A 16729-nucleotide genomic window follows, 5' to 3' on the forward strand; every position below is an offset into this window, starting at 1 on the left:
TACAGAATATGGATCTAGTCCAAGACTTAAAGTATCTGATTTTGAGAGATTGCTGTGCTAACCCTAAGCTGTGCTGTGCTTTTGCTTGCATAGCTTTGAAAAATTTGCCTCCTTTGATAACTTTATAGTGATTGTGATTCAGTTGGGTTTGCAAATGGCTATGGTGTATTTAATCAGAAGCTCACATTTGTGTTCTACATTTTCATGCTGATAACAACTTAGTAAACAATGATTCTAAATTGCCATTCTTACATTAATATGTTATTTTAAAATGCAAACATTTCATTGTTCTTTGTTTAATATATTAAGGTGAAATTATAGTTTACAGAAATCTAGTTATAAATGTTGATTCTTGATTTCCTAAAATGTTCTGAACTGAAGCTTTCTTTATCTTGTGCCTTGGCTGAATTTCTTTTTAATAGATCTGTATATGTTGCACTCCTGGTAGCTCTTTTAAACCATGAATGGGACCTAATATTTGGACTTAAAGATAGAATTGGTTTTGGTTCTTACTAGCAGAAAGGACCTTTTGGACAGGGGGGGGTCAAAGAGGGGACTTTCACAAACTTACAGAACAGAATTGGGTTTGAATTCACAGAAAGATGGGAGGGATTTGTTTAATCTTTGCTTTGGATTAGTGTTGCTTAAGAGCAGGGGGCTGATTTTGGAATTAATGAAGTGAAAAATAACTAGAATTTGGGGGTTTGCCTTTGAATCTTTTTTTTCAGTCATGTAACTCAGGTCTGCCCAGAGCATAAAAACAAGACTTGAATTTCTCCAAATTTAGTGAAAATACTACTGACAAGAAATTAGTAGAATATATTCAGTAATAACTTCCAGCCACTTAAACTAATTAGACTGTATTTACTATGTGCAATCTGTCCTCTTGAGAATTGCTGACTGGCTTTAACTCAGCCACGTGGTAGCACTGCATTGGCACTGCACCTTGTCTCTTCAAAAAGCAGTGCTTAAGTACAGTGGCATGAAGCTCTGAAACAATTTATTAGTTTCTCAGAATACTACTGACTGGAGCATAGTTTGGGGCAGCTTTATCTTCCTTGTGCTGTAGTAACCAAATGCCTGCCTGCCTTCCACTTCTGTGAAACTGTATCTGTACTATTTTGATGTAAGCGTGTGAGATGTTCTACCCGAAGATAGAGGCAGCAGTCAGAACACTATGCCACTTCATTTCATACCAGCATGATGGCTCATTTGAATCACATAGAATGCCAGAAAAGTAAGGCTTGCTTTATTCTAGTGGAGTCTCAAGAACTGGCTTCTTAGGCCAATGTCACAGCTTTTCCTAAATACCAGCAGCAAGGGCCCCATCAGGCTGCTCTGCCTGCTGCGGTGTCAGGTTTGTAGCCCGTGTTTTCACCTGTTATATAATGGCATGGCATGTTAACAGCTGAGTTTATGTAACTGTTAGGAAGTGTGTGTGTGTGCTGCCATCTGATTCCACTGCTTTTACTCTGAAACACTTGGCAGAGAAGACTACTTGCACATGCTCTGGTTTTGTTAAACATGTCTCATTTCAACAAAGATACCTGACTTTGTGCCTTCCAAGAGGTTGAAATATAAATAAAAGGCATGAGTGGATTACAAGGGAAAAGGGTAAAAAATACAAGTAGATGCTGCTGAGTCTGCAGAGAGGCATGTAACGAGGGGAGAGAGGAAGTACAGATGGTACCATCTGTGCACAGTGTCCCGCTGAAGAGAGCAGTCTGAACATGCTTCCTAGAAATGGGGAGAAGCTGACATTATCCTTAGGTTGCTGTAGAATATCCTGAGGGGGTTGTTTCTAGCCTTCTGTAAACTTGCTTGACTTTGATAAAGCAGTGTACATTGGCTTCAAGAGGGTGCTTCTGCAGCTGGCCTCTATTTGGTTGCAGTGTTTCACCAAGATCACGATCATGTCCTGTGCAGTGCTGCAGCCCCTGACTCTCAAGAGGCAGCATTGTTGCTGCACAGCTGCCCCAGCCCTCCCAAGGACTAGGTAGCAAGTTTTGGGTTGGTTTTATCCACTTGCTTTAGAAGAACCTATCTTGATCTTCGCAGATTCAACATCTTTCAGTGTTACTGGCATCTTTACAAAAAGAACTATGTATACATGGAACCAATGTGAAGTGATGCACTGGGTTCTGCCTGTTTTCATGGATAAGAGTGTCCTTTTCTCATCTCTAGCAGAACTGATCAAATTGCACTGTGATATTGAGGCTTACCCTTGCAGCTGGTTAGGGTATTTGATGTAAAGGTGACATAAGTGTGGTAGATTTGATCCATCCAGACCATAAAGAACTTTGTGCAGTGCCATTTAGGAAAATCATCAATAAAGCTAGAAAAGAAAAGTAGATTCACAGACTATTGAAGGAGCTGCTTAAGAGTAAACATTGATGTGTAATAACAGGAAGTTGCTAGTGACATTTCTTGAGAATGATTCTTGGTACTAATCCTGTTTAATGCTTTTATAAGCAATTCTGTCATAAGGATGATGATGATGTGAAGTTTGGACTACAGAAACAGAGGATGAGTTTCATCAGAGAAACTGCAAAATTATGTACTTGAAGAATAAAATACTCCTGCTGTAAATGCAAGCTTGCTAAAGGGGGCTGGCTGGGATCACTAGGATGCTGACATTATGTGGCTGTGAATAAGACAGGTGTAGTATGTGTGAGCAGACTGGATAATGGAAGAGGTGAGAGGGTATAAATTCTGTCATCCAAGGAACTAGTAATGTTTCCTGGATGTAGAATTAGAGGAGTTCAGGCTAGAACAGGTGCAGAGAGTGAATGGGGAGCCTGGCCTGGAGAGAACCCACTGAGTCTGGCTTGTTCAGTTTACCAGGAGGCCAAGAGAGATTGATGTCATGGAGTGCACCAGAAGTAAGTGACTCTTTCCCTTCATTGATATTTAAGCATAAGGGCAGCATTGGTCAAGGACCAAGTAAACAGACCATTAAGTTTAGATGGAAACTAGGGGAAGGTTGCTGACTATCTGAGCAGGGAGACTCTTCTTTCTGCTCTTGGAAAGGAGTGCCAGATCTTAGCAGGTGTTAGGGGTAGAGTTTTGCCTCCTTCTCTGTCCCTTGATAAAGGAAGTTTACTCTGGGAAAACCAGAGTTTAAGGCTTTGGCCTTAAACCTGTTTAAAATAATGGGATTATAGCAGAAATATGTGAAAAAACCTGGCTTCCATTTCTTTGGAAACATCAGAACAGGATGTACATAAGGTCAGTCCTTTGTTTGGAGAGAGACAAGTGGGCTAACAAAAGTTGTGTTAATCTGCATCATGTTGCTCTCAGACTTTGCAGTTTTGCTTGTGATAGAACACTTCTGGTGCTTTAGCTGTGAGGCTTTAGAAAGTGGATGAAATACATAAACCTGCCTGAGGGCCACTGGTGCTAGTAAACCTGAAGATCATGCTAATCATTTTGTTTCTTAGAGCTCTGGGTTCTGATGAAAGCTGGTTGGAAATGTTGACCAGGTGAGATGACTGATTTAAGGCATTTTGTAGGAACATAGGCTTTCTACATCATTCTTGCATCAGGTCTGGAGTTTGCAGTCACAACAGGGTAACCCACATTCACAGTTGCAACTTCTCCATCAATTAGGGCAGTTACATGGACCTGATTTTCTTCACAGATATTCCCAATAGTATGTGGATAAATGCTGAAATGGTTTGGTTTCCTCTTGAGCAAAGTGCATATTTTTGAGCTACCCATCTGGTTTACAAGACGTTTGCTGAGTAATTTGTGCCAATGTGGCTTTCATGTATTGGTCTAAAAATACAAGTGCTAACAATGTTTGTACTGTCAAGCCCTCTGTAGCTGCTTGCTCTTAAGATTCAGCAAATGGAATTCAGAGCAGCAGTCATTTGGCATTGGAGAATGGCTGGCCTCAGTGCTATCACTTGGGAAATAATGATTTTCAAATGAGCTTGTAGTTGCACTCAGCATAGTAAGCTGATAAAACAGTAGATCTGGAGAACTTCCATAAATGGGATAGTTTTGACTATCCAGTTGGATCTTGCACAGTATGTAGATTTGAAATAAGTTGTGTTTACTACAGGGGAGAAAAAACTATGCCACTGCTTTTCAGTGATGTATCTTACAGTGCTGAAATACAACTCTGCTTGCACGGTGCAGACACTTCTGCTTTGGAAAACAGCTTGAAAATCAGCTTCTTAATTTGCACACATTGGTTTTGGACTAGCATTTGATTGCTGTAAGGTGAGTTTAGAATGCATAGTAATTTTTAAAGCACCTCAGCTGAGAGAATTTGCTGCTGGCCTTCTCTTCCAGCTTTAAAAGGCATGTGGTGGTTGATAGCCACAGATTGCATATGCAATAAAGATGGCACAGCCGTAACATACTCTGGCCAGGGAAGGAGGCAAGTTGATTTGGCTTTCCTTCCTTTGCAATAAATGGGATCTTTGGATATCACTTTTATGTGACAAGCCCCTGCAATTAGTGCAGATTAATTTGGGCACAAAATGTTAATAGCACTAGTACTTGAAAGCAATCCTAACTCTTGATCTGCTTTTCTTCTTGTGATTGAGTTGAGGGACCAAACTAGCCTCATGGGTCATAAAATATGAATTTTTAAACCTTACCCCAATTTTTGTTAGCAGTAATTGCAGTACCTACAAGCTTCATTTTAAATTGATGTGGTGGAAGCTCTTGGCAGTATCTAATAACGTGTTTGTGTAAGCTGCTCCCCTTGTTTTCACCTAAGTTCCATCTCGGGTTGAAGCCAAACCTACGTTTGTTCATGTCACAGTAGCTGAATATCCAAATGTCCCACTGTGATTCAAAATGTTCCACGTAAATGCAATACTCAAGTCACACCCTCTTCAAGTCACTAACATGCCCTTTTTTTACCCAAACAGAAGAGACATGGAAACTCTTAAATTAAATTAAAACCAATAATTTTAAAGAAGTATACAGTCCTCCCAAAGTTGCCATTCCTTGCTCTCTGGCTCATGAACAGTCGCTTTGTATGTAAATAAATTCTGGGATCTTTGTTGTTGTTTTTCAATAGAGAAATACATTCTTTGTATACTTTCAGAGACAATGTTTATATAGAGTTTAACTATAAATTAATTAGTAACAAACTTTCAGCAGTTTACTTTTGGAAGAAAAATACTTGCATGTGGTAAATCAAATACCAGAGTCTCATTGAAGCTTTGTTGAGGAAACTTCCATCCTGAGATTTGAACCTCAGAGTTTCAAGTGTTTGACTTTGCCTCTGTAGCTCTTCTTAGGAATCACTGTGTGTAGAGCTCATCAAAATGCCAGTTTGTTATTTCTGCCCCAAGGATGGAGGAAGGAAAAAAAAGGCTTTCTTTGAGAATTTTCCTCTCTGTCCCAGAAGACATGTAAATTACCCTATTTACTCTAAACCACTTATTATTATCTTGCCAGAGCTGTGTACAGAATATTTTACAGTGATCAGCGTTTCCAAAATTCTCAGACAAAAACCCAGCCTGTATCTCAAAAGTTTTGTTTAAAGTGAGGTTCCTGATGACAGCTGCTGCTTTGGTCACAATGGACACACAACTTGCAACTGTTTTAACTTCTTACGTGTGGTAAGGATGTCATCAGTGTGCGAGCGCGCGGCAGAGCAACGTTAACGTAAAGTCTCTTGGGGTTTCTCTTGCAGTGATGCTACAGCCTTTTGACTATGACCCTAATGAGAAAAGTAAACACAAGTTTATGGTTCAGTCTATGTTTGCTCCGGCTGATACTTCAGATATGGAAGCAGTAGTAAGTATTGCCATTAATTCAAATGGATTTCTTTCTGACGGTATAATTTTATAAGACCTTTTACTGCGTTGCCTCAGGGCTGTTGCAGAACCACACTGGAACGATCCTGGAGAGCTTTGCCAGATTTCCATCTCTGAGCATAACAAGGCCTTTGCTGCTTATTTCAAGCCTCAGGAATCTTGCACTGAAAAATCACTGTTCATGTCTGTGGTTCCTTCTTTAGGACATCTCAGTAGCACAATACTAAGCAATCAAACAAATGTTAGAGAGTTGTAATTTTTTCATTAGATCCTTTTTTAGAAAGGCCATCTTAAACTGTATATTCTGAGATTGAATAGAATGTGCTCTAAAGTCTGTGACATCTTTCATAATTTATGCCTCTGCTCTCAGTCTTGAATCTTCCCTTGAGCAGCTCCTTTATCCAGCAAGAACCAGGAGGATGATTTACAAGTACTGTATTTTGGTTTATCCCTACCTATGTGTGTTGTGGCTTAGGTAAATGAAAGGCCCTTGTAGGTTTTTCTCCTGTGGATTACAAATGAGACTGACAGAAGCGTGTAGGTGCTGAAGCAAAGAGGGACAAAAGATGTAGAAATAATGTCTCAGGCTACATTAAGATGACTTGGAAAGCAACAAACCAGTATGTCAACTTCTGCAAGAAGGCACAAGGAAGCTTTCTCTAGTCTAGCTTTTGTTAGCTTGAGAGAACATTCAGTAGCTATTGGTGAGACAATAAAAAAGTAAAAAAGGCCATTGCTCTTAAGTGGTGGGGCTTGCATGTGTTTGTATGTATGCATGTTACTTAAAACCAAAAAAGCCAACCCCAAAACTCCATAGACTACATCTCATGGCCTTTTTACAGTAGTATTTGCAATCTGAATAGCTTTTCAAAGCTGCAGCACTCTGCAGGGTTAAGAGTTTGCCTTCTGAAGAGATTTATGGAACTATATTTGTTTAATGGCCTCAAAATAAGATCCAGTGGGAGAAACAGCAATAGTAATAAACTGTCTGCATCGCTAGAAGGATAATCCAGTCTGACATTCCTTCTAACTCTTTAATTTTCATGATGTACTTTATGCCATGAAAATCTTAATCTGATAGCAAAGAACAGGTTTTGGATGTGGATTGCTCTTTGAGTTTTCCAGAGCTATCCAGACCAATACAATTTCTTTTCCTATAACATGTGGTCAGTTCTCAGTTTTGTTACTGCTCTCCAAATCTCTTCCTCTTCTGGATAAACAGGTGAGACAAATTACGGGAGTACTATACAGCTTTCAACACTTCACAGGCAGCCAACGAGCTTGAAATAGAATTCTGACTTCAGCCACAGAAAAGCCAAAGTACAAGTCAGCTATTCAGGATGAGTCAAATACTTCTTCAGGTTGTACAGGGGTCAGCCATAATTTGACACCTACTTGAGACATGCTGAGCAATACCATGCTGCCGAAAGTGTGGACAAAGTGAACAGAATCATGTGAGAACTCCAGGACATATATGTGGCCACTTCTTGCTGTATCACTGCTATGAATCAAACTTTTCAGTTCAGGGTTCCAGCTGATAATCAGCAAAGATTTATACTTGAGTCTTATTAAAAATACTGGAAGAGAGCTTATTTATGGTGGGACTTTTAGTTGAAGAGGGGAGAAGGATGAGAGGGAAAGCTGTCCTATATGTAGCACATCTATTACTGTTTACAGACTTCGTTGGTGAAAATATAAGGACATGAAGAACAAGGAGGTTTTCTTCCTACCAGTCAGGAGGAAAACCTCATGCAGTTGAAAAAGCTTGAATAGGAACTGTGCTAAACAAAGGCTTCAGAACTAACACTGGTTGTTTTTTTTCCCTTGTCTTTGCATTCCTTTGAATGCATTTCAGGTTTTGGGGGGGTTTTTTGGTGGTTATTGGTTTGGTTTTGGTTTGTTGGTTGTTTTTTGTTGTTGTTGCTGTTAATCAGGACCATAGCTCCCCCTATCTATGCTAATGACTCTTACACAGCTCCCAATTCTCTCACAAATTTCCTGGGTTTCAGACTATTTAGAATGATTCCCTCATAGTATCTGGTCCTTCTTTTCAATACCTCTCTGTCACATACTTGGTGTCATTTTTTTCATCATGTATGTGGTTCATGGTAACATGATAAACACTTGTGGGGCTTTTCCTAAGTACCGTGATGCAATTTGTTTACATCAGACTGTATTTTCCATCTGTCTTACACTGCTATGTCTAATACTGAATTAACACTAAATTATTCCAGTGGAAAGAAGCCAAACCAGAAGAACTCATGGATTCGAAACTTAGGTGTGTGTTTGAGCTACCAGCGGAAAATGATAAGCCTGTGAGTATTGTCAGATGCATGTTGGGTGTTCTAACTTAATACCACAGCAAATCATGTCAAGTGGCATGTTTATACAGACAGCTAGATAAACAAGCAAAAGGCAGGACCCTCTGTTTCACTGCCTGGATGGTGTCACCCTTGGAAAACAATCCAAACTGTTTAAAATCTTAGTGGTGCTTAATGTAACTAGCAGCTAATTTGAGCAACGTAAGTGCAACACAAGCACAAAGAAATCTTTTGAGTTGTTCTGTTTTCGTTTAGTTGACACAGGATAAAGAATATTTTCTAAAAATTGGAAGATGCTGATAGATGGCCACAAAGCTCAGAGGTCATGCTGAAGCAGTTGTAACTGTCAGCAATATAAATCTGCCTGACTGACACTCCCCTTTTCTTCCTTGATACAATACTGATTTCAGGAAGTAAATGGGTAGACAGCTAGTGAGGAAGACACAAACGCAGCAGGCTGTGAGCAAGTGAGTTCCCGCTCAGATTGTGGAAAGAGGTCTAAGGATGTTCCCTTTTCTGTATGTGCAGGGACAGAAAAATCCAGGTCATTCTGTCTGCACTTATTGATGCTGATCTGGTGTTTTCTGTGAGACAAGAAAGTGATGGAAGTAAAGGTTACAAAAAGGAAAATGTTGTTTGGGTTTTCTTGGTACAAGCATGTTTCAGGTGTGCACAGACAATTTTACCTGTTTCTCCTCCTAAACAATCAGGGGGTGGTGTTACTAACTAACTAAAATCACTCTCCTTTTTTAACAGCATGACATAGAAATAAATAAAATTGTATCCACAACTGCAACAAAGACAGATTCTGTAATGTCTAAATCATTAAGTTCTTCTTTGGATGATGCTGAAGTTAAGAAAGTAATGGAAGACTATAAGAGGCTTCAAGTAGAAGTTCAGAGGTTACGGGAGGAGAATAAACAGTTTAAGGTAAAGATACTATTGTTCTGTTTTCCCAGATTTACTCCATTCCTGACAAAGAAGCTTCTGAATTAAAGGTTGGGCTACCCAACCTTGGTACAGTATTTTAATGTTATCTATAAATTAAAAGATAATTTGCATTTCTCTTGAAAGAAAAAGTGTTGAACTATGTTTTCTTCAGAAAGTGCAGTCAGAGGAACTCACTGGACAGCAGCTAATGAATTCCCTTTCTTTTTTTTTTCTTCTTTTCTCACCTTGTTTTCTTAGTCTAAATGAAATGTTCATTGTTGGACTTGGCCCTGTTCTCAAGCTGCTGGAAGCTTGAGGGCGGTGTTGTGCAAATACTGAGCGTTTCAGTAATTTCACCTATAATAGGCAATTGAAATGCCCAAATTAAGACAGGTTAATAGGAAATGTGCTTCCTGTCATATCCAGCACATGGCTCTGAAATCAACTTATTGGGAAGCCTTCGTCACCATGCTGAGAAACTCTTGTTACAGTTGTTTTGTTTGCTGTAAATGTCCAGTTTCATAGGTACCAGCAGCAGTGGAAATTTGAAGTGTTTGACTGCTGGAGCCCCATGAAAGGAACTCTTCTGTCAGCTCTGGTGGCTGATGCATGAAGAAATCATTTTAACGTTTGTAAACAAGTTTTGTTTTGCACATAGAATCTATGAATATAGCTGAGACACAACCATAAATACTCCTTCTGTTCTTGTTTTGCCAGCATCTCCCAATGTTAGAAGTATTATATGACTTTATTGTATTTCTTTTTTTGCAAATCAGTCTTGAATAAACACTCTGCAGGAGGTATCTAGAGTTGAGCTGATGTCTTACAGTAACGTCTTTAAATGGTGAGCTGTTTGTTCCCTTTGTGGAGTGTTAAAAATAGCTGTAAAGCATCAAAAAACAAGGGTAAATTACTGCCAGCTGCCAGGTGCTGTCAGTGTCAGGTTAGAGTCACTGTCAAAATGAAGTGAAAACATTTTCAATGAAAATTAGTTGTTTCTAGCAGTAACATTACTATTTAGGTAAATGCTATTTTATTGTTTACAACAGTCAGTTGTCCCTATCAAGACTCACAGCAGTAGCAACCTATTGATCTCTGACTTATTTAATAAGTAATTCTGTAAAACAAAATTTTCTTCCAGAGTGTTAGGTGCCCCTTTACATTCAAGTGACAAACATTGATGTACACTGAGCCTTTTGACTTTTACTTACCTGACAATTCTTAAGGCTGCAGTAATTTTATTACAGTTTTATTTCTTGAGGTTTTTTTTTTTTCTATTACATAGACTTGAGGCTTTCACTTAATGTCTTACACTTCTGCACTATAATATTATATCACATAAAGTCTAACACTGTTGCCTCACCAACAAAGGTCACAAGAGGCTGTTTTTACCATCTTTTGAAGTGTTTTTGTGTGTGAGTGGAATGGAGTGTGCTAACACACAGCTGTGCTACACAACAGTTAAGATGGGGGGAACATCATCTGCACTTGATAATATCTAGTGTTATGATGTGTGAGAACAGATAAAATATCTTTAAATCAGGAGAGCTGTCAAACTCATACCATGAAAATAGCCCAATTATTGCCAATTAGTATCATGTCAAAATGTCAGCATTAATATGATGGGAGAAAGACATTTCCCTTCAAATGCTGGTAAAATTTGCTTGTGACATCTACCTAGGGGAATGCTGAGTATAATTGCCTTAGTTGCATCCTTTTCACAACCTATCTTAGTTACATTGGAAAGTGTTTTCTTCAACAGAACTTTGCTTGTCTTGCTCTGTAAGCAAATATCTTTATGCCCTTCCCTCCATCATTCTTTTTGAACTTCTGGAGCTGTCTCCAGACTTTGGCCTGGTGTTCTTGTAGGATTTCTCATTGCTTCCCCTGTTACTTCAGTCAGCAGAAGAAAACTTCCAAGAGGACATGGTGGTGGTTGGTTTTTTCTGCTAGTCAGTTTCTTTCCTACCTCACTTCCCTGTCCTCCTTAGGATTATCTAGGAAAGAGAGCTCTGAATCAGCTGTAAATTAGCTTCACCTGTTTTATTATGCCCACCTGAAATAAATGTAAGGGTGACTATTTAAAGGTTTCATCCAGTAGAAATAATCGATGTATCTTCCTTTAGGAAGAAGATGGACTGCGGATGAGGAAGGCACCCCAGACAAACAACCCAATATCTGCTTCTGCAGCTGCTGTCAAGGATGAAGGGCTCAGCTCCAGACTACTTGCTTTGGTGGTTTTGTTCTTTGTCTTTGGTGTAATTATAGGAAAAATAGCCTTGTAGAGGCAGCATGCTGGAAATTGTAAATTGGTTTGATGGTTCTGCCATATCATTGGATTAAATTTATTCATAACAATGTTTAAAAAAAAAAAAAAAAAAGAAAACCAACAATTAATGTATGACATCTCACAGGTCTTGCCTTTAAATTACCCCCTGCACAAATACTATGTAACATAATCTAGAAAGTTTAAAATGTACAATGAGTGAATGACTGCAAGAGGATACACTTCGGTGATGAAGGTGGGGAGAAAATGATTTAACACTACAATGGAATATTGTATATGTCATTTTAAACATTCTTAGACCCTGGTACATGTTGCTGGATTACTTCTTTAAAAAAAAAAAAAAAAAAAGAAAACTTAAAAAAAAAAAAGGGAAAGGGGAGAAAAAAAAAAAAAAAGGAAAAAAAAAAGAAAAAGAAAAATTGAACAAATGATTCCTCCACTGCTGGAGCTGGCCCGATTGGATGTTTGGAGCTGGGTTAGGCAGGAGGTGTTGATAACTTCTGTAAAATAACGTTAATCTGCCATTCTGCTCATAAATTTAACAGTTTCTGTCAGTGTCTTCAACTCTGTGCAAGTTACCAATTCCTTGGCACTTAAATGACTAGTGAGAAGCTGAGAAGAATTGTATGTGGCAATGCTGAATGTGCTAGGCATCATTAAGAGGCATCAATTGACTGGTATGACGCTCATTTGGAATAAAGGTCAATGCCTTGTTCTCATAAAGGGACCAAGCTACACTGCTGTTGGTTCATTTAGTTGGATTAAAATGTTATTCAGAGATGTTTAATGCATATTTAACTTATTTAATGTATTTCATCTCATGTTTCCTTATTGTCACAAAATTGACTAATACTCTATGATACGAAAAGGCACCTGTTTAAAGCCAGTGACTAGAACTAAAAATCTGCTGCTGTAGTGACATGAGATTCTTCTGCCTCCTGGTGTTTTGGGCACTACACAATTGTTGGGAGTTTAAATCATCTGAGCATTAGAGAAACAGTGGTCAGGAACCTGGTTTTGTATGTAAATAAGTCTATCTAGGGAAGAAAAATATTAGTAGTAAGCTAGTCCTATGCCATAAAAGACCAATCCTGTTTGACTATGTAGCATCTTAAAAAAAAAAAAAAAAAAAAGGAAAAGAAAAATTAAATAAAGCCCCCAAATTAATGTTTCCTTTGTTACTTTTGTCATGTTCTCAGAGCTTTAGAGGTGGGGGAGGAAAAAGTATTCTGTGTCAACTTAGATTATGGCATAAGAAAACTTGCAGGCTTGTTTCAGGATGAATGTATTTTTTTTTCCCCCCCAAAAAACATCAATTCAAATAACCTCATCATGAGTCTGATAGACATAAGTGGTGTTCATATTAATGTGCTGGCTGCTGAGGTACAAGGGAACTCCCCAATTTTCAGTTCACTTGGGGTCAGTAATGAGTTGAAAGTAAGGTTTAGGTAATTTTGGTTTGAAGCAAAGTACACAAGCTCAGTGTGTTCTAACACGTTGAACGTCAGTAGGTGAAATAGCTTTCAAGTGGCTCAATTCCTCTGTATTCTTAGATGTTAGGTCCAAAAGCCATTGGTGACAAAAGTTTTTGTAACACCTGTAAGGATTAAGAGATGTCTTCTGAAAGTGACTTCTTTCATTCCTTTATTCCTGTAATTTCTTGAGAAAGCTGTTAGAGCTGCAGCCTCTCCGCTACACTTGTTGACCTTTATATTCGTTCCAGTTGTGTCTCGAGGGTTTCCTGCTTTGCAAGTGCAAATCAGTTAGATTTTATGTGAGATTTAATAAGAAAATAGAAGGAAAAAGCATCTTGTGTTCAGCTTTTGGACAGCTCTGGAAGTACCTCTAGAAGGTTCAACAGCCCTTTGAAATGCTAGTGTCTTGTCTGCTCAGGATGGACATGACAAAGCTATTAAGGTATGCCTGCAAAGGGCAGAGAAGATGGGAGATGAGCTGGAAAGGACAAAACTGAGCTCAGTGTAACAAATTGGCCAGAACTTATCAAGAAAAAAGATACTTTCTAGGCAGTAGAAGCTAATGAATACTTTTCCATGAGCTCTTTAAACAACCTTGTCAGAAAGACAAGGTTGTAAGTGATGTTGTAAAATTAATTTTCATGGCTTTCAAGTATATGTTTGAGCAAACCTTTACTGAAGGCAGACTGACCTATGCAGTGGAGGGGTTTTTTTAAGAGGCTGTAAATATCTTGCTCTCACTAAAAACATGTCCTCAGAAGAGCAGGACTCCTAATCTTCTCCTGAAAAACATCCTCCAAAAAGTGGGCCAGGGGGGAAGACTCTTTGCAGTGTAAAGGGGGAAGATTGAAGCTTTGAACTCTTCTCAGTATAGCTGAAATAATAGTCCAAGCAAACTTTACAGACATTATTAGCTACCAGAGATGGTTTTGCTGGCACAGACAGCTCCCAGATGAAGGCAAAAGCTGGCAGAGTGGCTGTCTTCCCCCCACTGTTAAGTAATCTCTCTTGGTGATCTGTGACAACTTGGAACTTTAGATCATTTTGTAAGCAAATTTGTTCCTGCCGTTTGCACTCCAGGATTATAAAGCGTTCCCCAAAAACATTCATGCTTTGCTAGATGCCTTACAAGTGTGATAAAGGAGACCAACAAGCAGAGGACCTTAGTTAAGGATCTGTTGGTACTGTAGCTTACAGCTGGGGCCAGCCCACACCATCAGTCCTAAGCAGGACTGTAAATTTAACTGCTTATATTTTGGAACTTGAAATGCTGAGCTCCATGCTAACCATTTCTGACAATAGTCTGAACAGACAGTGGCACTGCATTGTCTGGGTCACACTTTGCATTTGCTGAGCTTTAAATAAAATGACCGATGAGTGGAATCCTTAGTACCCTCCTTCTGTATGCAGCTGAAAGAAGTCTAAGAGGGTTTGTTTGTTTTTTTTTTATTCCAAGGTTCCTAAAGGCCAGTCTGTAGATAATTTGCAAAATACATTGAATGAATGTGCTTAAGCCACCTGGATCTTTTGTACATTGTTCCTTACCTGATGCCAGCAGAGCAAATGTTTTCCGTGAAGTAGTCATGGAAAGTGACTCATTCTGGAGGGCACTATGTATCTTAGGATGTTATGCATGAAACAGAGTTTCTAAATAAGGTTATCTTCTGGTGTCCTCACACAACACCAGCTGTTAGAAAATGTAATTGATACATGATAGTAGAAATCAAATTACCACTTAATCTAATTCTTGTCCTTGCTGTTGTTTTAGGATGCCTGTTTGCATTTTTTTTCAAGAGACAGTAGAGGCTGCCTATATAGTCTTGGTGCTGTGGAGCTCTACACTCCTGTCTGCACTCTTGGAGTGGGTTTGGCATAAATAGCTATCTAAATGTCTTGAAGCCTAGTACTGGGAAATGAATGGAACATGGTTTCTACTACTTTCACAGAGAGCACCACATCTTAAGGTAATTGTTCCATGCAAGAGGGATCACAACTATTGCTCTGCACTAGCTGTTGTTAGCTGTGAATACACAGCTGTGAGTGCGAGCTGTGCACCCAGGTTCAGGTTACTGCTTGAGGGACTGAAGAGCAAGGTAATGTTGTGTTGAGAGGGGTCGATGGACCATAATGTAATTCCCTAAAAATACAGGATTGTAATAGCCTGATGGTAGATTTCCATGTTACCTTTTTGTCCTGAAATGCTGTTAGTGGGATAAAGTTGGAATCTTACTTTGCAGATTGCTGGAGTTTCTTCTCGCCAATAAAGTATAAAGGGTTTCTATTTGCTGCACATGGAAACTTGCAGTTCTTGTTGTAATCTTGACTTAGCAGTCACCATGTTCACATAGTGGTGTGCACACAAAACTGGACTTAATATCTTAAGATACTTGATGTTGCAGTTGCCCAGTGAAAGAAAACTGTCGTCCAGTTTCTTTAGAAAATGTGCAAGACCCTCATCTCTTCCTTGGAATCACTTTCTTAAGCCTTGGCACCATAGTGACTGAACTGTAGTATTCTGAGGTTGTGAGACTATACTTCTCTTGCTCTACATGATGTCCTGAAATGCCATATCCTGAGTTCTGTTTTCTATATAAAGCAACAAAAAAAAATTCCACAATCAAAAATCCCTCTGTTTGAAATTAAAGAATGTGTAAAACAAGCACTCTGAGCTTTGTCTTTGTGGTGGCTGTGTTACAGCTGCAATAGTACTTCACAGCGGCACTAGAGCAGCTTGCGGTTGGAGAGCTGCACCTCCACTGTTTGAAAACTGGTTAGGTAGAGTCCGTTGCACAGATCCTCAAGAGAGCAAGTTGGAAAGGGGCAGGTGGTGAGTGCTTTTCAGTGTACATGTTTGAGGTATTTTCAGCAGTCAGAAACACTAACACAAGAAAGAAGAAACAGATCTGCACGGGAGTGAGACTATCCCAATACTGCATGTGGAAGTTGCTGTTCTTTGCAGTCAGTTACATGCCTACAGATGCAATTTACTAATTAGGAAATGCTTGTATAGGCCAATGGTTAGGCATTTTAGAAAGAAACAGCAGCTACTGAGCAAGGCTGTGTGCTCTGTGAAACCCAGCAGTTCCCAAGATACCCTTTGTTGAAGGATGACAGTGGGATACAGTGCCAGTATAAAGCATGTTGCAGTTAGCTAAATAGTGGGATTTGTTGTTCAAGCAGGGCAGTGCTAATCCTTTAACCACATCCAGTTAAGTTTTCTTTATATTCTGCAGACAGTTTCACCTATAGTGAATCACTTTGTCTAATGGGTGTCACTTCAGAAGTGGCACTACTCCTTGTGCTGATACTAAATTCTACTTTGCTAGTTTCAGAGGACAAAGTAATTGTGTGTTTCCACTATTCAAATCTGCTTAACTATAAAGTTTGTTTTATTAATGAGTTGATTTTGGTGTACTGGATAAGTGTAGATTAGTTTTTAAAACAACACAAGAGCCAGACTGAAATCTCTCACATGTGATACTTAATAAGCATCCACTAGCACACTGCCAAAATGACTCTATGCCTGTCAGTTGCTTCACTGTGCCCTGTGACTGCCTTTCCTTTTACAGAAGTCTTTGCACATTGGTATTTTGAAGACAAAAACTTGAGGAAACTTCCCTAAACTTCCACATAAATCTTTTTGCCTCTCTGTCCAGGCCTCAGTTTGTCCTGAAGCCTTCTGCATGAGTGAGAACTAAAATCAGGAACGCTGAGTCTGTGAAGGCAGGAACAAGGCTGCTTTATCTTGAAGCAAATGTGAACTTTAGATCTTTCCTCCTCTGATCTGTCAATAGAGCACAGCCTTTTCCAGAGGGCAAAACAAAAGAAGTTAAGAAAACAAATTAAGAAGAATTAATTGAAGCTGTGTATTACAAGTTGACATTGTACATCTGCTATTTGTGTTTATGTTCCTGTATCAGTGCATTTCATTCT

At 39.1% G+C, this 16729-nt stretch overlaps 1 protein-coding gene across 1 annotated transcript in view; it reads left to right on the top strand.

Annotated features, from left to right (window-relative positions):
- VAPB (VAMP associated protein B and C) overlaps positions 1–11420 on the top strand; it is a 30803-nt gene extending 19383 nt beyond the window's left edge. Inside the window, exons 3-6 of the mRNA XM_054173640.1 lie at positions 5660–5763; positions 8018–8098; positions 8861–9034; positions 11161–11420. Of these exons, the coding sequence (XP_054029615.1) occupies positions 5660–5763; positions 8018–8098; positions 8861–9034; positions 11161–11319 (518 nt within the window). The 3' untranslated portion in view covers positions 11320–11420. The remainder of the gene's footprint in view (positions 1–5659; positions 5764–8017; positions 8099–8860; positions 9035–11160) is intronic.
- Positions 11421–16729: the final 5309 nt, after the last annotated feature.

This window comes from Dryobates pubescens, chromosome 26, assembly GCF_014839835.1.
Source record: "Dryobates pubescens isolate bDryPub1 chromosome 26, bDryPub1.pri, whole genome shotgun sequence".
Classification (NCBI taxonomy): Eukaryota; Metazoa; Chordata; class Aves; order Piciformes; family Picidae; genus Dryobates; species Dryobates pubescens.